General features: G+C 42.5%; 2 protein-coding genes across 2 annotated transcripts in view; both read left to right on the top strand.

The window, feature by feature from the left end:
* Window positions 1–16765, top strand: part of LOC106583491 (DENN domain-containing protein 2D) — a 29693-nt gene extending 12928 nt beyond the window's left edge. The window contains exons 7-13 of the mRNA XM_014167729.2: window positions 5830–5970; window positions 8909–9057; window positions 9186–9357; window positions 9687–9737; window positions 11608–11689; window positions 12676–12915; window positions 16174–16765. Of these exons, the coding sequence (XP_014023204.1) occupies window positions 5830–5970; window positions 8909–9057; window positions 9186–9357; window positions 9687–9737; window positions 11608–11689; window positions 12676–12915; window positions 16174–16262 (924 nt within the window). The 3' untranslated portion in view covers window positions 16263–16765. The remainder of the gene's footprint in view (window positions 1–5829; window positions 5971–8908; window positions 9058–9185; window positions 9358–9686; window positions 9738–11607; window positions 11690–12675; window positions 12916–16173) is intronic.
* An 816-nt stretch (window positions 16766–17581) lies between these two features.
* tpgs1 (tubulin polyglutamylase complex subunit 1) lies at window positions 17582–19936 on the top strand. The gene is made up of 3 exons (XM_014167721.1): window positions 17582–18128; window positions 18633–18792; window positions 19250–19936. The coding sequence occupies exons 1-3, from the start codon at window positions 17719–17721 to the stop codon at window positions 19733–19735; spliced, it is 1056 nt and encodes a 351-aa protein (XP_014023196.1). The 5' UTR covers window positions 17582–17718; the 3' UTR covers window positions 19736–19936.
* The last annotated feature ends 1447 nt before the right edge of the window (window positions 19937–21383 follow it).

Here is a 21383-nt window from a genome sequence, read left to right on the forward strand (position 1 = left end):
TCCAGGATATTTTATCTCAAGTGCATGAGGGGGATTTCCTTTTCGTTCCATTGAGGTACTTAAAACCATATTATTTCCCCCCATAATAATCGATTAATTTGTTGTGTGCTCAATAGATTATTATACATATTTTCGAAGCAGTGTGGATCATCATTATTTGGCACATTCATTAACCAGATCTGTTTTTGGTCCAATAGCATATTTAAAAGAATCCATCTTCCTTGCTCTGTTTGCACTATTAGATCAAAATTGTTGTTAATTAATATAACCACCCCCCCTTTGAGTTTCTTTGCCCATGACAAAATATATTTATTTTCCATACAACTACAGTTGTAGTGCGAGTTTCCTGAAACAATATATATTATATATATATTTTTTTTTTTGCCTAGTAAAAATGTATATTTTTATGTTCTGCTAAGCAGTTACAATTGTAACTGTCTATACTTATTTCCCCACTTACCATAATGATACCCAAGTTTCAATTATTCTTACCACAACCAATGTTTGTAAACTTACCATTCAAAAGCACCATGATGATTAAGTGTCCATATACTGTAGCTGTACCATAATATTTGCACTGTTAAGCATTATGTAATTGAGTAAACCTCCAATTGTCCTAATATTCCAGCCACTAAAACCTCCCCCCATATCTAGGTCTGTTGTCACGAAGACCATCTCCCTGACTCATGACGCACCTTTGCGTCCTAAAGGCTTGGCGTTGGCCAGAGGGAAATATGGGCAGTCATGATAACATAATTAAATACTGCCACCCTTCACTCACACATTCAAAGCTTTTTTTAAGAGAGAACTAACCAAATAACATGGAAAACAGTCAGAAAAAATCTAATAATTGATCATATTAATAGAAACAACAGCACAATATTAGTTTTCTTCTCATATTAAGAATGTCCTTGCAAAGGCTATAAGCATGTCAGCCCAGCCTGCTTAGTTAATTGGATCTAATTGTTAAAAAATAATGAAATTTAGAGAATAAATACTTTCTATAAATATCGCAAGACCAGTTCATTATGTCCATTACATGTATGCTGCCGATCAGCAGGGACATATTTCATGTAGTCCTTTATATCCTGTTATATTCCTAAAAAAGGAACATGCATTTCAACAGCTGCTAATGACTGCCAGTAAAAATGTCTTACGCATCACACTACCCATGAAGGGATACATAAGTTTAACTTGCAATCGACCCTGACACAGCCATGGCACGATAACAAAGAAGACATGCAGTACTGACAATCTAGAGTGAGAGAACCTGTAAAACCAACCTCTACCCACACACATTTTTTGTTTTTATTCCAGGGTCGTTGCTCTATCACTTTGGCTGATTTACACATAGGCCTATATCATTAGGATTGAGAATATAAGGGTAGCGTATATACAGTTGGAGTCATTAACTCGTTTTTCAACCACTCCATACATTTCTTGTTAACAAACTATAGTTTTGGCAAGTCGGTTAGGAGATCTACAGTCGTGGCCAAAAGTTTTGAATGACACAAATATTAATTTTCACAAAGTCTGCTGCCTCAGTTTGTATGATGGCAATTTGCATATACTCCAGAATGTTATGAAGAGTCTTCAGATGAATTGCAATGCAAATGAACTGAATTGGCAAAAACATTTCCACTGCATTTCAGCCCTGCCACAAAAGGACCAGCTGACATGTCAGTGATTCTCTCGTTAACACAGGTGTGAGTGTTGACGAGGACAAGGCTGGAGATCACTCTGTCATGCTGATTGAGTTTGAATAACAGACTGGAAGCTTAAAAATGAGGGTGGTGCTTGGAATCATTGTTCATCCTCTGTCAACCATGGTTACCTGCAAGGAAACGCGTGCCTTCATCATTGCTTTGCACAAAAAGGGCTTCACAGGCAAGGATATTGCTGCCAGTAAGATTGCACCTAAATCAACCATTTATGAGATCTTCAAGGAGAGCGGTTCAATTGTTGTGAAGAAGGCTTCAGGGCGCCCAAGAAAGTCCAGCAAGCGCCAGGACCGTCTCCTAAAGTTGATTCAGCTGCGGGATCGGGGCACCACCAGTACAGAGCTTGCTCAGGAATGGCAGCAGGCAGGTGTGAGTGCATCTGCACGCACAGTGAGGCAAAGACTTTTGGAAGATGGCCTAGTGTCAAGAAGGGCAGCAAAGAAGCCACTTCTCTCCAGGTAAAACATCAGGGACAGACTGATATTCTGCAAAAGGTACAGGGATTGGACTGCTGAGGACTGGGGTAAAGTCATTTTCTCTGATGAATCCCCTTTCCGATTGTTTGGGGCATCTGGAAAAAAGCTTGTCCGGAGAAGACAAGGTGAGCGCTACCATCAGTCCTGTGTCACGCCAACTGTAAAACATCCCGAGACCATTCATGTGTGGGGTTGCTTCTCAGCCAAGGGAGTGGGCTCACTCAGAATTTTGCCTAAGAACACAGCCATGAATAAAGAATGGTACCAACACATCCTCCGAGAGCAACTTCTCCCAACCATCCAGGAACAGTTTGGTGACGAACAATGCCTTTTCCAGCATGATGGAGCACCTTGCCATAAGGCAAAAGTGATAACTAAGTGGCTCGGGGAACAAAACATCGATATTTTGGGTCCATGGCCAGGAAACTCCCCAGACCTTAATCCCATTGAGAACTTGTGGTCAATCCTCAAGAGGCGGGTGGACCAACAAACACCCACAAATTCTGAAAAACTCCAAGCATTGATTATGCGAGAATGGGCTGCAATCATTCAGGATGTGGCCCAGAAGTTAATTGACAGCATGCCAGGGTGGATTGCAGAGGTCTTGAAAAATAAGGGTCAACACTGTAAATATTGACTCTTTGCATCAACTTCATGTAATTGTCAATAAAAGCCTTTGACGCTTATGACATGCTTGTAATTATACTTCAGTATTCCATAGTAACATCTGACAAAAATATCTAAAGACACTGAAGCAGCAAAGTTTGTAAAATTAATATTTGTGTCATTCTCAACTTTTGGTCACGATTGTACTTTGCATGACAAGTAATTTTTCCAACAATTGTTGACAGACAGATTATTTCACTTACAATTCACTGTATCACAATTCCAGTGGGTCAGAAGTTCACATACACTAAGTTGACTGTGCCTTTACACAGCTTGGAAAATTCCAGAAAATAATTTCATGCCTTTTAGAAGCTTCTGATAGGCTAATTGACATAATTTGGGTCAATTTGAGGTCTACCTGTGGATGTATTTCAAGGCCTACCTTCAAACTCAGTGCCTCTTTGCTTGACATCATGGGAAAATCAAAAGAAATCAGCCAAGACCTCAGAAAAAAATTGTAGACCTCCACATTCTGGTTCATCCTTGGGAGCAGTTTCCAAATGCCTGAAGGTACCACGTTCATCTGTACAAACAATAGTACACAAGTATAAACACCATTGGACCACGCAGCCGTCATGCTGGTCAGGAAGGAGACACGTTCCGTCTCCTAGAGATGAACGTACTTTGATGTGCAAATCAATCCCAGAACAACAGCAAAGGACCTTGTGAAGATGCTGGAGGAAACGGGTACAGAAGTATCTATATCCACAGTAAAACGAGTCCTATATCAACATAACCTGAAAGGCTGCTCAGCAAGGAAGAAGCCACTGCTCCAAAACCACCATTAAAAAAGCCAGACTACAGTTTGCAACTGCACATGGGGACAAAGACTGTACTTTTTGGATAAATGTCCTCTGGTGTGATGAAACAAAAATAGAACTTTGTCCATAATGACCATCATTATGTTTGGAGGAAAAAGGGGGAGGATAGCAAGCCGAAGACCACCATCCCAACCGTGAAGCACGGGGGTGGCAACATGTGGGTGTGCTTAGCTGCAGGAGGGACTGGTGCACTTCACAAAATAGATGGCATTATGAGGGAAAATTGTGGATATATTGAAGCAACATCTCAAGACAGTAGTCAGGAAGTTAAAGCTTGGTCGCAAATGGGTCTTTTCAAATGGACAATGACCCCAAGCATACTTTCAAAGTTGTGGAAAAATGGCTTGAGGACAACAAGGTCAAGGTATCGGAGTGGCCATCACAAAGCCCTGACCTCAATCCTATAGACATTTGTGGGCAGAACTGAATAAGTGTGTGCGAGCAAGGAGGCCTACAAACCTGACTCAGTTACACCAGCTCTGTCAGTAGAAATGGGCCAAAATTCACCCAACTTATTGTGGGAAGCTTGTGGAAGGCTACTCAAAACGTTTGACCCAAGTTAAACAATTTAAAGGCAATGCTACCAAATACTAATTGAGTATGTAAACTTCAGACCCACTGGGAATGTGATGAAAGAAATAAAGCTGAAATCATTCTCTCAACTATTATTCTGACATTTCACATTCGTAAAATAAAGTGGTGATCCTAACTGACCTAAGACAGGGAATTTTTACTAGGATTAAATGTCAGGAGTTGTGAAACTGAGTTTAAATGTATTTGGCTATGGTGTATGTAAACATTCGACTTCAACTGTAGCTCATAATACACTTCTCACTTAGAGAAGTGCCTCCATAAGCCAGTTATTGTGTTGGCTCTACCATTAACTTTAATCAGTTTAACCCAGTGTTAACCAATCCAGCCGCACACTAATATAGACAACAACCCTGTTGACAATAACCAATCCATTTGCCGGTGTGTATCAGAACAATATTCCGTTTACATTTTTAAGATCTATTTAAAAAAAATGAAAAATAGATAATGTCACATTAGGATCGTATAGCTTAAATTCTATTCGTTCCGATTCACATCCCCAAAAAGGGCCGCACTATATAACAGCTTTTAAGTCATAATATACCCTGATCCCTACAATTGGGCCATATTATGTCAAACTCCAAAAAAACAACCTTGGTTTTGTATTTTACTACCTGTGCAGTCTTCAAATTTAAATAAACAAACAAAAAGAAAGAAAAGAAAGGTCTGCCTTACCCTCCTTCGTCTTCCCCTAGATCCAAACCTGATTTATTTATATAATATATTTAAAAAAAAAAATTGTTTAAGTCAAGTTCCATATTGCATAAGTTACATATTTTTTTTTTAATCCTGCATACCCATTTCGCCTTCCCGTAAGTCCAACCTTATTTTAAGTCCACATGGTTCTGTACTGCATGAATACATTTTTTTAAATAAAGTGTCCATGCATAAAAAAAGATATATATTTCAGCAGGAGGTAGCTATCACTCACAGCCACGTTGTATTCTTCTAGTTCTTGAACTCTTGGTTGTTTATGTACAATTAATCGACCAGTAGACATTCTGCTTCTCTGTTCTGAGACTTGAAAGTAGGGTACAGGGCACGTCTTCTCTCCCCTATTGAATGGGGAAATTGTTCATTAATAGAGAATGGGGTGTTCTTCAGCTCCCTGCCCTGTTGTAGCAAGGCAATCTTCACTGAGGGTTGTTCAACTGATGTCCTCATCCGTCAGGGTGACTTCTAACCCTTACAGTAGATTATCTATGCTGCGGCAGGCAAGGAGAGTGTGTGTCAGACGAAGAGAGAAACGGGCTGGTCTAGTAATGACATTCCCTACTACTTCATTAGGCCAAAATTCCCTGATGAGTCAAACTGTTTATGAACAACTATATTTAGAACCTGAGAGCCACTCTTCCACATACACTTATCCCAACTAGTCAGTGTTAACTAGATGAGTATAGCATTCATCAAAAGTCAGGTTGCAATACATTTACATAGGGCTGATGACCCATTCTAAATGGTAGGCCTAATATGGAGGCTGGTCTACACACAACAGAGCTTTACTACAGTATGATTGGTGCTTACAACTTATATAATTCTATATGTGTTTTTCAGATCTTTGATGAGGTGGAGAAGCGCAGGCAGATCTCCATGGCGATGATCTATCCATTCATGCAGAGCCTGAGGGAGGCGCCTTTCCCTGCTCCCGGAAGCACTGTCAAGATCAAGAGCTTCATACCAGAGTCTGGAACAGAGGTATTTATTATGGATCCCCATTCTTCCTGGGGTCCAGCAAAATTAAGGCAGTTTATACAATTTTAAAAACATTACAATACATTCACAGATTTCCCAACACACTGTGTGCCCTCAGGCCCCTACTTCACCACTACCACACATCTACTGTACTAAATCGTGTGTGTGTGTGTGTGTGTGTGTGTCCGCTGTCCCCGCTGTTCTGTAAGTTTTTTTATTTATTTTTTTAAAATCTAATTTCACCGCTTGCATGAGTTACTTGATGTGTAATAGAGTTCCATGTAGTCATGGCTCTATGTAGTGTGCCTCCCATAGTCTGTTCTGGACTTGGACTGTGAAGAGACCTCTTGTGGCATGTCTTGTGGGGTATTCATGGGTGTCCGAGCTGTGTGCCAGTAGTTTAGACAAACAGCTCGGTGCTTTCAACATGTCAATACCTCTCATAAATAAAAGTAGTGATGAAGTCGATCTCTCCTCCACTTTGAGCCAGGAGAGATTGACATGCATATTATTAATATTAGCTCTGTGTACATCCAAGGGCTAGCTGTGCTGTCCTGTTCTGAGCCAATTGCTATTTTCCTAAGTCTTTTTTTTTTTTTTTTGTGGCACCTGACCACACGACTGAACAGTAGTCAAGGTGCGACAAAACTCAGGCCTGTAGGATCTGCCTTGTTGATTGTGTTAAGAATGCAGAGCAACGCTTTATTATGGACAGACTTCTCCCCATCTTAGCTACTACGACATCAATATATTTTGACCATGACACTTTACAATCTAGGGTTACTCCAAGCAGTTTAGTCATCTCAATTTCCACATTATTTATTACAAGATTTAGTTGAAGTTTAGTGAGTTTTGTTCCAAATACAATGCTTTTAGTTTTAGAAATATTTAGGGCTAACTCATTCCTTGCCATCCACTCTGAAACTAACTGCAGCTTTTTGTTGAGTGTTGCAGTCATTTCAGTAGCTGACATGCATAGTGAGTCATTCGCATACATAGACACTGGCTTTACTCAGTCAGTGGCATGTCATTTAGTAAAAATGCAAGGGGCCTAATCATCTACGCTGGGGAATTCCTGATTCTAACTGGATTATATTTGAGGCTTCCGTTGGCATATAATTAATGGGAGGGCACTGGGACTTGTGCCTGCATGTACGTTAGTTTGATTAGCTAACTAAAGTACTAGCCAGTTGGTTTCAAGGAAAGAAGAAAAATCGAATTAAATATCCGACGTGATCGCTACATCGTATGGATTTGGATACTGCTTTAAAGCAAATATCTGCAGCGTTAGTAAAGATGTGATCAACACATGTTGATGATTTAATTCCTGTGCTGTTTATAACTACCCTGGTAGGTTGACTGACAACCTGATCCAGGTTGCAGGCACTGGTTACAGTTTGAAGTTTTTTCTTGAGTGGGCAGCTTGATGAAAGCCAGTCAGTATTTAGGTCACCCAGAAAATATACCTCTGATTTCACACACGCTATCCAGATACTGACTGTTAGTGCTTGGTTGTCTTCCACATGGACAATGACCCCAAACATACTTCCACATTGTGGCAAAATGGCTTAAGGACAATGAAATCAAGGCATTGGAGTGGCCATCACAAAGCCCTGACCTCAATCCTATAGAATATTTCTGGGCAGAACTGAAAAAGCGTGTGCGAGCAAAGAGGCCTACAAACCTGACTCAGTTACACCAGCTCTGTCAGGGGAAATGGGCCAAAATTCACCAAACTTATTGTCCGAAGCTTGTGGAAGGCTACTCAAAACGTTTGACCCAAGTTAAACAATTTAAAGGCAATGCTACCAAATACTAATTGAGTGTATGTAAACTTATGACCCACTGGGAATGTGATGAAAGAAATAAAAGCTGAAAGAAATGATTCTCTCTGCTATTATTCTGACATTTCACATTCTTAAAATAAAGTGGTGATCCTAACTGACCAAAGACAGGGATTTCTTACTAGGATTAAATGTCAGGAATTGTGAAACTGAGTTTAAATGTATTTGGCTAAGGTGTATGTAAACTTCCGACTTCAACTGTAGTATCTAAGTGAGTTTCAGATATAGTCCGAATATGAATGTAATCTGTTACAAGCAAGTTATTGGCTTCATGGACCTTGTTTCTTAGGTTACATAGCCCATATTAACCTATTTTCAGCACTTTTCTGTGTTGCTTGATTGTTTTTAATGCTTTACTGGGAAGCTTATCAGAGGTACATTGGAGCTGATAGTGCAGGGTGAACTGCATGACGTGGTCTTCCTACTATTGCACACCGCCTCAGTGCTAACAGTGTAACTCTGGTTTATAGGCTCATGATTACTGCTTACGTTAGCTGTATGATAAACAGATGTTTTCGACGCAATTAGGGTACTTTAAATTACTTGCATTGTGTTTGCCAATGCCCCTAAGATCATGCAATATGATGACTCATTGTCACAACGGTAGGGATTAACTGAACTGGTCTTGGATCAGTTACCAGTCATTGTTTCAACGCAGACTTGAAATGCATGGACAGAGTCCAGGAGCCAAGATGATTTGGATGGACTCTGTCATTCCTGTAGAGTATCTCCTGTTTCCAGAAGGTGTCAAAGTTATCAATAACAGGGGTATTTAACTCAATTCCTAGAGGGTTGTGTGTCTTCTGTTTTTTGTTAATTCCTTTAAATTCATGGCTAATTAAAACCTAGTGAACCAGGTGAGGGGAGTTCCTAATTAATCAATAACCTTCATCGATCAATTAAGTACAGAGAAGGAGCAAAAACCCGCAGCCCTTGAGGACACATGGAGTTTGGAGACACACACAAAGCCCTTGACATCACGATGAGGATCAAGACCTTCATCCTAGAGTCCAGCACTGAAAGAGCTCTCAGATCTCGCTCCATCTCTCTTTTCCTGAAGACCTTTTTGTCTCTGTTCCTGGCCTGTGTGTCTCCAGGTCATCAGTTTGACAAGGCCGTTGGACTCGTGGTTGGAGCATGTGGATTTCCGGACACTGTTCCGCTGTCTCACAGACGAGGAGGTGCTGCGGGTGTTTGCCTCCACCGTTCTCGAACGACGAATCATCTTCATGGCTGACGAACTCAGGTACAACACCAACCCTAATCCTAACCCCAAAAGGACATCACTGAGCCTGGGTTGTCTGAGACAAGGGCAGGCCTATTGTCTGCATGTTGAATGGGTGTAAAGTTTGTACCTGCTTCCCCCCCCTACAGTACCCTGTCCCAGGTGTTGCATGCGGTTGCGGCGCTGCTCTATCCGTTCACATGGCAACACACCTTCATCTCCATCGTTCCTTCAGTGCTGATTGATGTCGTCATGGCACCCACTCCCTACCTGCTTGGTGTGCAAAAGAACAAACTGGATGATGTCATCGACCAGAGTGACGTGAGTGTGTATTGCAGAGCAGAATGTGTTTGTATACGTACTGTACATGTCGGCTTCAGAAAATACTATTTGATGAAGTTATGGTTTGGGGACAAAGACAGATTTTTTTTTAAAGAAATTTAAGGGCAGTTGTTGAGTATTGTAAACAATGTTTTACTGTTTGGGATCAGGCATTCCTGTCTCTACACTGTGACCGGCTACAGATGGGAGAATATATCCAGTGACACTCATTAAGCTAGCACTAACAGAATTACAGCCTATGGAAAACAGCCAGTGTGAGTGTTATCTCCGACCTGAAGATTTTGTGTGTATTTCTGTCTTATAAACAGATGCTCATTGTAGATCTGACAGAGGGAGCAGAGAACACCTTCATCACTTGTGTAAGTATTGCATGCACCATATTTCCCCTCAAGTTCACAAACAAAAGTACATACAGTGGGGGAAAAAAGTATTTGATCCCCTGCTGATTTTGTATGTTTGCCCACTGACAAAGAAATGATCAGTCTATAATTTTAATGGTAGGTTTATTTGAACAGTGAGAGACAGAATAACAACAAAAATATCCAGAAAAACGCATGTCAGAAATGTTATAAATTGATTAGCATTTTAATGAGGGAAGTAAGTATTTGACCCCCTCTCAATCAGAAAGATTTCTGGCTCCCAGGTGTCTTTTATACAGGTAACGAGCTGAGATTAGGAGCACACTCTTAAAGGGAGTGCTCCTAATCTCAGTTTGTTACCTGTATAAAAGAGACCTGTCCACAGAAGCAATCAATCAGTCAGATTCCAAACTCTCCATCATGGCCAAGACCAAAGAGCTCTCCAAGGATGTCAGGGACAAGATTGTAGACCTACACAAGGCTGGAATGGGCTACAAGACCATCGCTAAGCAGCTTGGTGAGAAGGTGACAACATTTGCGATTATTCGCAAATGGAAGAAACACAAAAGAACTGTCAATATCGCTCGGCCTGGGGCTCCATGCAAGATCTCACCTCGTGGAGTTGCAATGAGCATGAGAACGGTGAGGAATCAGCCCAGAACTACACGGGAGGATCTTGTCAATGATCTCAAGGCAAGCTGGGACCATAGTCACCAAGAAAACAATTGGTAACACACTACGCGTGAAGGACTGAAATCCTGCAGCGCCCGCAAGGTCCCCCTGCTCAAGAATACATGTACATGCCTGTCTGAAGTTTGCCAATGAACATATGAATGATTCAGTGGACAACTGGTGAAAATGTTGTGGTCAGATGAGACCAAAATGGAGCTATTTGGCATCAACTCAACTCGCCGTGTTTGGAGGAGTAGGAATGCTGCATATGACCCCAAGAACACCATCTCCACCTTCAAACATGGAAGTGGAAACATTATGCTTTGGGGGTGTTTTTCTGCTAAGGGGACAGGACAACTTCACCGCATCAAAGGACGGGGCCATGTACCGTCAAATCTTAGGTGAGAACCTCCTTCCCTGATGCCAAGGCATTGAAAATGTCGTGGATGGGTATTCCAGCATGACAATGACCCAAAACACACGGCCAAGGCAACAAAGGAGTGGCTCAAGAGGAAGCACATTAAGGTCCTGGAGTGGCCTAGCCAGTCTCCAGACCTTAATCCCATAGAAAATCTGTGGATGGAGCTGAAGGTTCGAGTTGCCAAACGTCAGCCTCGAAACCTTAATGTCTTGGAGAAGATCTGCAAAGTGGAGTGGGACAAAATCCCTCCTGAGATGTGTGCAAACCTGGTGGCCAACTACAAGAAACGTCTGACCCCTGTGATTGCCAACAAGGGTTTTGCCACCAAGTACTAAGTCATGTTTTGCAGAGGGGTCAAATACTTATTTCCCTCATTAAAATGCAAATCAATTTATAACATTTTTGACATGTGTTTTTCTGGATTTTTTTCTTGTTATTCTGTCTCTCACTGTTCATATAAACCTACCATTTAAAATTATAGACTGATCATGTCTTTGTAAGTGGGCAAACGTACAAAATCGGCAGGGGATCAAATACTTTTTCCCCCACTGTAAATAAACTAAAACGCTTATCTCACAATCAGATTAGTAAACTAGCGTCACTACTCCCATGATTCTCATTTTGAAAGCCAACTTGATCGTGTATGTGGTTCAGACCAGTTCAGTTCAAATGTTTTTCCCTCTCTGGCTGAATGTGTGTATACTCAGAAATACCAAAACATTCTTGCTGGTCTGGCAACAACCTCTCAGATTCCTGTGTCCTCTCTCTTTTGCACAGATAGGAGACGAGAGCACCATCCTACCAGAGAAACTACAGGAGGAGCTTCTCCAGGCCTTGTGTTGCAGGAAAGACAACTCCAGTGAGTGGACTCATTCTACATTTTGTTCTGATGACTGACTAGAATTTTTACTCTTGTTTATAGGGCTTAAGAGGATTCTGTAAACACAGTGACTCAGGCTTTCATTCGATTTCAGATAAGACGGACTCCATCAGCAACAAATCGAAACACATGAGGCAGCATCATAGTTCATAAAACCCAATGATAGAAGTGAGATCCTCGATCATAGTCCATACAAACCCAACGATAGAAGTGAGATCCTCGATCATAGTCCATACAAACCCAACGATAGAAGTGAGATCCTCGATCATAGTCCATACAAACCCAACGATAGAAGTGAGATCCTCGATCATAGTCCATACAAACCCAACGGTAGAAGTGAGATCCTCTGTGCAGAATGAGCGAGAAATAATGATGAGGTGGATGTGCAATGAAATGTTCTGGATGGTTGCTGTAATATGAACATATCTCTCTCTCATACCACACAGTATGAACCCTGGAATGTCCCAAGTTTATGCTAGTCTGGGTGTGCGTGGGAGGGTTGTGATGTTGGAGAAAATACTGTAGAAACATACACCCAGGGTTTGACCAGCGTCACGACCCTGGAAGTTCTATTCTGGATACTGTTGACAGTGCCTAAGTGGATCCAGACACAGATGCACCTCTGCAACCCCTCAGCGCTCACACACACCACACCCCCATCCATCCACACACACACCACACCCCCATCCATCCACACACACATGCCAATCCACCATGTGTTGTGGTTGCCATACAGCTTAACATAGGTTGGAAAGTCTCCAAGACAACTATGATTGTGTCAACAACATATTGGCTATCTCAAAGCAGACGCCACTTAAAAACGGACAATCTTCTGTACACTTTGTGTCCTGCCTCAGAATATATGAGAGGGGTGTTGTCTGAGGCCTTTCAACCTGTGTTTGTAGACACCACCTCAGCATCCTGACTGGATCATCTGTATTCTCTGTACTGTGTTTTCTATCTAGCCTCGGAGGAGTTGAATAAGGTGGTCTCGGAGGCCTTCCTCTCCTTCTTTGTCAAGACTGTGGGTCACTTCCCCTCCCATGTTAAACGCAGAAGCGGCGGGCAGCCTGGAGTATTCCAGATCAAGAGCTTCTGCAAGGCCTCCGAGCCGAAGGCCAGCCGCCAATTTGTCAAACGCTTCATCCAGACACAGATGTTCGACCTCTTCATCCAGGAAGTGGAGAGACAGCCCACACAGGAAGGTCTGGTTGCATCACTTTCTGAAACAATAGAATAGGATGGAATAGAATACAACTTGAATTTGGTTTATTTGGATAGGGTCAAGTAAAAACACATTGAATAAACAATGGTCCAGTGCATGCACTATAGTCTAAGGTTCTAATAGAAACAAAAGAAAGAAATGCATAATCACTAAATCACATATCACTACATTAACGCAATTATATGCACAAAGCAAAATGTCATAGTTTACAGTTATATGCACACAGCAAATATCATACATACAGTGAGCTCCAAAAGTATTGGGACAGTGACATGTTCCTTTGTTTTGGCTCTGTACTCCAGCAGTTTGGATTTGAAATGATACATTGACTGAGGTTAAGTGCATACTGTCAGCTTGCATTTGAGCGTTGGGTGAGCTGCCATCGATATTGGGTGAGCCGTTCAGAAATTACAGCACTTATTGTACATGGTCCCTCCATTTTAGGGGACCAAAAGTATTGGTATACGGATAGTCCTGAATTGATCATAAATGAGTGAGAAAGTTAGACCCACAAATATAAACTCGGCAAAGAAATAAACGTCCCTTTTTCAGGACCCTGTCTTTCAAAGATAATTTGTAAAAATCCAAATAACTTCACAGATCTTCATTGTAAAAGGTTTAAACACTGTTTCCCATGCTTGTTCAATGAACCATAAACAATTAATGAACATGCACCTGTGGAACTGTTGTTAAGACACTAACAGCTTACAGACGGTAGGCAATTAAGTTCACAGTTATGAAAACTTAGGACACTAAAGAGGACTTTCTACTGACTCTGGAAAAACACCAAAAGAAAGATGCCCATGGTCCCTGCTCATCTGCGTGAACGTGCCTTAAGCATGCTGCAAGGAGGCATGAGAACTGCAGATGTGGCCAGGGCAATAAATTGCAATGGCCGTACTGTGAGACGCTTAAGACGGCGCTACAGGAAGGCAGTTACCCCACATCATTTAAAGGTAGGCCTTGAAATGCATCCACAGGTACACCTCCAATTGAATCAAACTCAGTGCCTCTTTGCTTGACGACATGGGAAAATCAAAAGAAATGAGCCAAGACCTCAGGAAAAAATGGTAGACCTCCACAAGTCTGGTTCATCCTTGTGAGCAATTTCCAAACATTTGAAGGTACCACGTTCATCTGTACAAACAATAGTACGCAAGTATAAACACCATGGGACCACGCAGCTCTCATACCGCTCAGGAAGGAGACGCGTTGTCTCCTAGAGATGAATGTACTTTGGTGCGAAAAGTGCAAATCAATCCCAGAACAACAGCAAAGGACCTTGTGAAGATGCTGGAGGAAACTGGTACAGAAGTATCTATATCCACAGTAAAACGAGCCCTATATCAACATGATCTGAAAGGCCACTCAGCAAGGAAAGAAGCCACTGCTCCGAAACCGCCATAAAAAAGCCAGACTACGGTTTGCAACTGCATATGGGGACAAAGATCGTACTTTTTGGAGAAATGTCCTCTGGTCTGATGAAACAAAAATAGAACTGTTTGGCCATAATGACCATCGTTATGTTTGGAGGAATTGTTTGTTTTGCACAAAAAGGGCTTCACAGGCAAGGATATTGCTGCTAGTAAGATTGCACCTAAATCAACCATTTATCAGATAATCAAGAACTTCAAGGAGAGCGGTTCAATTGTTGTGAAGAAGGCTTCAGGGTGCCCAAGAAAGTCCAAGCGCCAGGACCGTCTCCTAAAGTTGATTCAGCTGCGGGATCGGGGCACCACCAGTACAGAGCTTGCTCAGGAATGGCAGCAGGCAGGTGTGAGTGCATCTGCACGCACAGTGAGGCAAAGACTTTTGGAAGATGAAGAGCAGCAAAGAAGCCACTTCTCTCCAGGTAAAACATCAGGGACAGACTGATATTCTGCAAAAGGTACAGGGATTGGACTGCTGAGGACTGGGGTAAAGTCATTTTCTCTGAATCCCCTTTCCGATTGTTTGGGGCATCTGGAAAAAAGCTTGTCCGGAGAAGACAAGGTGAGCGCTACCATCAGTCCTGTGTCACGCCAACTGTAAAACATCCCGAGACCATTCATGTGTGGGGTTGCTTCTCAGCCAAGGGAGTGGGCTCACTCAGAATTTTGCCTAAGAACACAGCCATGAATAAAGAATGGTACCAACACATCCTCAGAGAGCAACTTCTCCCAACCATCCAGGAACAGTTTGGTGACGAACAATGCCTTTTCCAGCATGATGGAGCACCTTGCCATAAGGCAAAAGTGATAACTAAGTGGCTCGGGGAACAAAACATCGATATTTTGGGTCCATGGCCAGGAAACTCCCCAGACCTTAATCCCATTGAGAACTTGTGGTCAATCCTCAAGAGGCAGGTGGACAAACACAAACCTACAAATTCTGACAAACTCCAAGCATTGATTATGAAATAATGGGCTGCCATCAGTCAGGATGTGGCCCAGAAGTTAATTGACAGCATGCCAGGGCGGATTGCAGAGGTCTTGAAAAAGAAGGGTCAACACTGCAAATATTGACTCTTTGCATCAACTTCATGTAATTGTCAATAAAAGCCTTTGACACTTATGAAATGCTTGTAATTATACTTCAGTATTCCATAGTAACATCTGACAAAAATATCTAAAGACACTGAGGCAGCAGACTTTGAAAATTAATATTTGTCATTCTCAAAACTTTTGGCCACGACTGTACACTAAGGCCCGTGGAAGAGTTGTAAGAGAGAGGAGATTAGAAGAATGTGCCTATTTGAAAGCTAGGATTTTTTTTGTTTGTCATTTTCATTAAAAGAAACGTTTTTAGAACCTCTCAAGACCATTTGAGACATTGAAACACAAGCTTCACATGTGCAAATCTGATTAAGTGTTCAAAGCTCAGTACATTGTAGTTTTTCAAGATGTGACCGTGATGGTACCGAATATGCTTTTGGTCCAGGATTTTCAAAGCATTGGAACAGTGACTCTAGGGGTCTCGGCACTGTTGCAAGCCACTGAGTCCAGATGTTCTGTCAGTTGTTTAGACATCAGCACAGGTTTTACCAGACAAATGGACAAGTGTCATTGGTGTACATTTGAAGGCTGGCTCTATGGTAGATCATTGATGTACAACAAACAGATTTGGGCCAAGCACTAACCAAAGCTGGAGGAAGATGTGTGGTTAACAACAAAAAATAACTTTTTCATAGGAGCATATTCACTTAAGATTCACTTACCTAGCAATGAATAATTTGTTTTTCCTGTCATTTTTTTTGTAGGATTCTTCCACCAAAAAATTGCGGAGTACCAACAAAGTAAGAAGAAAGAGAAGGCAAAGAGAGGCTGGGTGACAGGACTTGTGGTGTAAATGTAGGCATCCTCAGACAAATGGATTCTGACCATTGTGTGTGTGTATATACGTTATTTGTATACATTTGTGATGCTGGATAAAGGTGACGCTACAGGATGTTGCTGCTGTCTCAGTGGAGCGGAGATGGTGACAATCTAAGTCTGCAGTATTTCCTCTTGCCTGTAAAAATGGTAGGCTACTCCCCTGTCATGTTGAATGAATGTGTGCTAAAGATGAAGAAACACTTAAACAAGTTTTTGTCAATGTTTCTAGGTTTATTGAAGGATGTTACTTCTGTTGTGGTGATTTGGCAAAATGTTAATTGATAAAGGTTTATTTATTGCACTTTTGTGCTGCAAGATGCTCTTACATTCATAACTAAACATGCCTATGAGTATTTCATAGTATTTATAAATTGTTATTTTGTTTATTTAAGCTGTGGGTATGAATGTGAAAGTTAGGATGCGAATAAGCGCTTTAAAAAAAAAATGTGAATAAACGTTGGATCAATGATGTTTTAACATGCCTTTAAGTTAGCATTCATGAGATTGGTGTATATATATTAGGATCCCCATTAGCCACTGCAATAGCATCAACTACTCTTCCTGTGGTCCACATGAAACATGACATAATACACAGTACAGAACATTATTAGTCAAGGACTGAAATGCATTAATTTAAAATGTCACACACAGCCTACATATCAGTACATACACACAAACTAGGTCTAATACATAGTGCAATGCAAATTACCGTTCAATATATATGAAATGGCCTTCTCTTCACAATCCCCTTTGTGCAGTAAGGTGTTATTTTATGTTTATTTAAACTGGTTGTATTGGTAGCTTGAGTTACCTAGGGTGGCAGAGTTCCATGTAGTCATGGCTCTATTTAATACTGAGCTTATCCCAGCCTCTGTTCTGGACCTGGGGACTATGAAGCGGCCTCTGGTTGCATGTCTTGTGTTGTGTCTGAACTGTGTGCCAACTGCTTGAATATACAGTTCCCTTCAACACATCAACACCTCGCACAAAGACCAATAGTGATGCAGTCAATCTCTCCTCAACTTTGAGCCAGGAGAGACTTACATGCTTGTCACTGACACTATACATTCTAAGTGTGATATGCGTTGTTATGGACGAACTACAATTTACCAATGTGTTTCTTTGCCGCACATAACCATACAGTAAGTAGTCCAGGTGCGACAAAACTTGGGCCTGTACGACCTATCTGGTCGACTGAGATGTCAAGAAGGCAGAGCAACGCTACATGGCCAGACCTCTTCCCATTTTAGCAACCATTGAGATGATCTTTGACACTCATACATCACATCCGGAGCATGAAATAGCGTCCCTAGCAACCAGTGCCAGAGAGCGAGAGACAAATCAACAATTTGTCGGGGTTTTATCTCTGTCATCACGATTAAGCACACACATTTTACATTCAATGCGATTTTATATTACTGCGGTGTACAATGGAGCAGGATGAGCATCCACAACGATTACGTTTTCCAAACGGAGCTGTCCTGAGGAACGAATCACTTCCGTCACTACCTAGAACGACTATGGCGGAGAAACGTCGGTCCGGGGGAACTTCGGGGATGTCCGAATCCAAACCGACCAAGACCGACTCCGAGCGGGAGTTCCTATCGCAGGCGGGAGTCGGGGAGTTACTCCGGGGGGCTCTGCTAAAAATGGTAGAGGCCAGGTCGGAGGACCCAATGGGGTTTTTGGCAGACCATTTCAGTAATCAGGCCTCGGAGGCTGAGAATGGGACGGGTGGATGCTGCAGCGATGATTTGCTAAACCTCGGCGCAGGCGCACACGAGCAGCAGCAGCTGAGTCGAGCCCTATGGCACCTGCGTCTAGCGCATCACTCTCAGAGGTAAACCAGAAACAACATGCATTTTGCGACTGCCAAGCTCAAGTCTATGTTCTCGTTTTATCTCACAATGAAATAACACAACTTACTGGGAAAAAACGGGTTCAATCAACCGTGTTTCCATGTGATTTTAATTAAAAAATATATATGTGGTGTTGAATCAACGTGGAAAAGTGATTGGATTTGCAAAAAGTCGTCAACATATTTTTTTACCTAACTTTTTAACCTACATCCAATGACCAGGTGACATTTTTGTTTGAATTTACATTAGTTGACAACTGCTCAACCAAATGTTAATCATAACTAGACGTTGTTCCAGTGGAAATGATCCATGTGTGCCTGTGCACGTGTACCAGTGGAGGCTGCTGAGGGGAGGACAGCTCATAATAATGGCTGGAATGGCATCAAACACATGGAAACAATGTATTTGACATCATTCCACCGCTCCGGCTGTTACCACGAGCCTGTCCTCCTGTGATGTGTACGTCCACATGTGTATGTATTCAGATCTGCCTTCAGCAACAACGTCCGTGTGGCCTACGACCTGCTAACGCAGACAGGGCCCCAGCGGCGAGGAGCAGTGGGTCCCAGTGGCCCTGCTGGTCAATGCAGCTCTAACAACCCAGGTGGGGGGGTCAGGGGCCGCCTCTACACACACACCCTCCAGGTAGGGTATACAATTGACAAGTCATACTGTAAACACTGCTGGTTTCAGAAACCATTCATTTCCATTGTGCCCTTGAGCAAGGCACTTAGATCAGCGTTATAGCGTGATTGACATTTAAAGGTAATTTTTGATTGAGCTGACATATGCAGCATTTACCGTGAATGTGGTCTCCATGAACGAGGAAACATTGCCTTTTAAGTTTCACTGTAAAGTCTACACCTGTTGTATTCGGTGCATGTGACGATAAATAAATATGATATATATTATATATATGGTGCATATCCTAAAAGGGGAGATCGGATAGAATCTAGCCCTTAACCTCTGCAGCTGACCCTGTGTGGTCTTCTCAAGTGCTGTGTTTGTGTGTTGTCTGAGGTATTTGGGAGCAGAGCAAAATACCAATTTCTGTTGTAGATGGACATCTAAGTATTTTGTTCTGCTATATTCTACTCTAAAGTGTCTCTGCAGCGAGGGAGGTGTCCCCATCTCCACTTCAGCCCCTCTGCTACGCCGGCTCTACTGCCAGGACCATGAGGCCGTGCCCTACGACATCTTCAGGCACGGTGTGCTGACGTGTGCTGTGTTTTCTGACTACATCCGGCGGGCGCAGAGGCTGTACGCGGAGGTCTGCGGCCCAGCTGAGGGGCCTGCTGGTCGGACACTATGTCTTGCCGTGCTGGGCACCCTCCATGAAGCCCTGGAGACCTCCCGGTCTGATGGTGGCTCCTCAGATGCTAACCACTACTCTAATGCTAACGCTAAGGCCAATCCCTACCTAGAGGCTAAGGTTAGCCGCTACCTGGAGGCGAGTGCTAAGATCTCGCCCGGAAAGCTGGCCCAGGCTATGGCTGGAGCGGAGCCAGCCGGGGGCAACATGGACGCCAAGGAGTTTGAGGACGCTGCGGCAGAGCTCTTTATCGCTCGAGTAAGAGTTGTGTGTTAGCTGCTGGTGTATTCTCATCCTATAATGCCTGCACTGTTCCTTGTAATGTAGTGTCAGATCCTAGTATAATGAGATGTGTGTATGACTTTCCTCGTTCTTATGAAGCACTTGAAGAACATACAGCATGGCTAAATATATACTGTATAATATAGTACGATCATGTAAATATGATTCAATATACCAATAAATTTCAGAACTGGATTTTGCTTATTTATGCTTCAATTTATAATATAATGAAAACATCTGTTACAAGGCTATCACGGTCATTAAATTTTGTCACCCGGTGATTGTCAAGCAAATACAGTGAGGGAAAAAAGTATTTGATCCCCTGCTGATTTTGTACGTTTGCCCACTGACAAAGAAATTATCAGTCTATAATTTTAATGGTAGGTTTATTTGAACAGTGAAAGACAGAATAACAACAAAAAAATCCAGAAAAACGCATGTCAAAAATGTTATGAATTGATTTGCATTTTAATGAGGGAAATAAGTATTTGACCCCTTCTCAAAATCAGAAAGATTTCTGGCTCCCAGGTGTCTTTTATACAGGTAACGAGCTGAGATTAGGAGCACACTCTTAAAGGGAGTGCTCCTAATCTCAGTTTGTTACCTGTATAAAAGACACCTGTCCACAGAAGCAAGCAATCAATCAGATTCCAAACTCTCCACCATGGCCAAGACCAAAGAGCTCTCCAAGGATGTCAGGGACAAGATTGTAGACCTACACAAGGCTGGAATGGGCTACAAGACCATCGCCAAGCAGCTTGGTGAGAAGGTGACAACAGATCTGGTCAATGATCTCAAGGCAGCTGGGACCATAGTCACCAAGAAAACAATTGGTAACACACTACGCCGTGAAGGACTGAAATCCTGCAGCACCCGCAAGGTCCCCCTACGCAAGAAAGCACATATACATGCCCGTCTGAAGTTTGCCAATGAGCATCTGAATGATTCAGAGGACAACTGGGTGAAAGTGTTGTGGTCAGATGAGACCAAAATGGTGCTCTTTGGCATCAACTCAACTCGCCGTGTTTGGAGGAGGAGGAATGCTGCCTATGACCCCAAGAACCCCATCCCCACCGTCAAACATGGAGGTGGAAACATTATGCTTTGGGGGTGTTTTTCTGCTAAGGGGACAGGACAACTTCACCTCATCAAAGGGGCGATGGATGGGGCCATGTACCGTCAAATCTTGGGTGAGAACCTCCTTCCCTCAGCCAGGGCATTGAAAATGGGTCGTGGATTGGTATTCCAGCATGACAATGACCCAAAACACACGGCCAAGGCAACAAAGGAGTGGCTCATGAGGAAGCACATTAAGGTCCTGGAGTGGCCTAGCCAGTCTCCAGACCTTAATCCCATAGAAAATCTGTGGATGGAGCTGAAGGTTCGAGTTGCCAAACGTCAGCCTCGAAACCTTAATGTCTTGGAGAAGATCTGCAAAGAGGAGTGGGACAAAATCCCTCCTGAGATGTGTGCAAACCTGGTGGCCAACTACAAGAAACGTCTGACCTCTGTGATTGCCAACAAGGGTTTTGCCACCAAGTACTAAGTCATGTTTTGCAGAGGGGTCAAATACTTATTTCCCTCATTAAAATGCAAATCAATTTATAACATTTTTGACATGCGTTTTTCTGGATTTTTTTGT

The sequence above is a fragment of the Salmo salar genome, chromosome ssa22, assembly GCF_905237065.1.
Source record: "Salmo salar chromosome ssa22, Ssal_v3.1, whole genome shotgun sequence".
Taxonomy (NCBI): domain Eukaryota; kingdom Metazoa; phylum Chordata; class Actinopteri; order Salmoniformes; family Salmonidae; genus Salmo; species Salmo salar.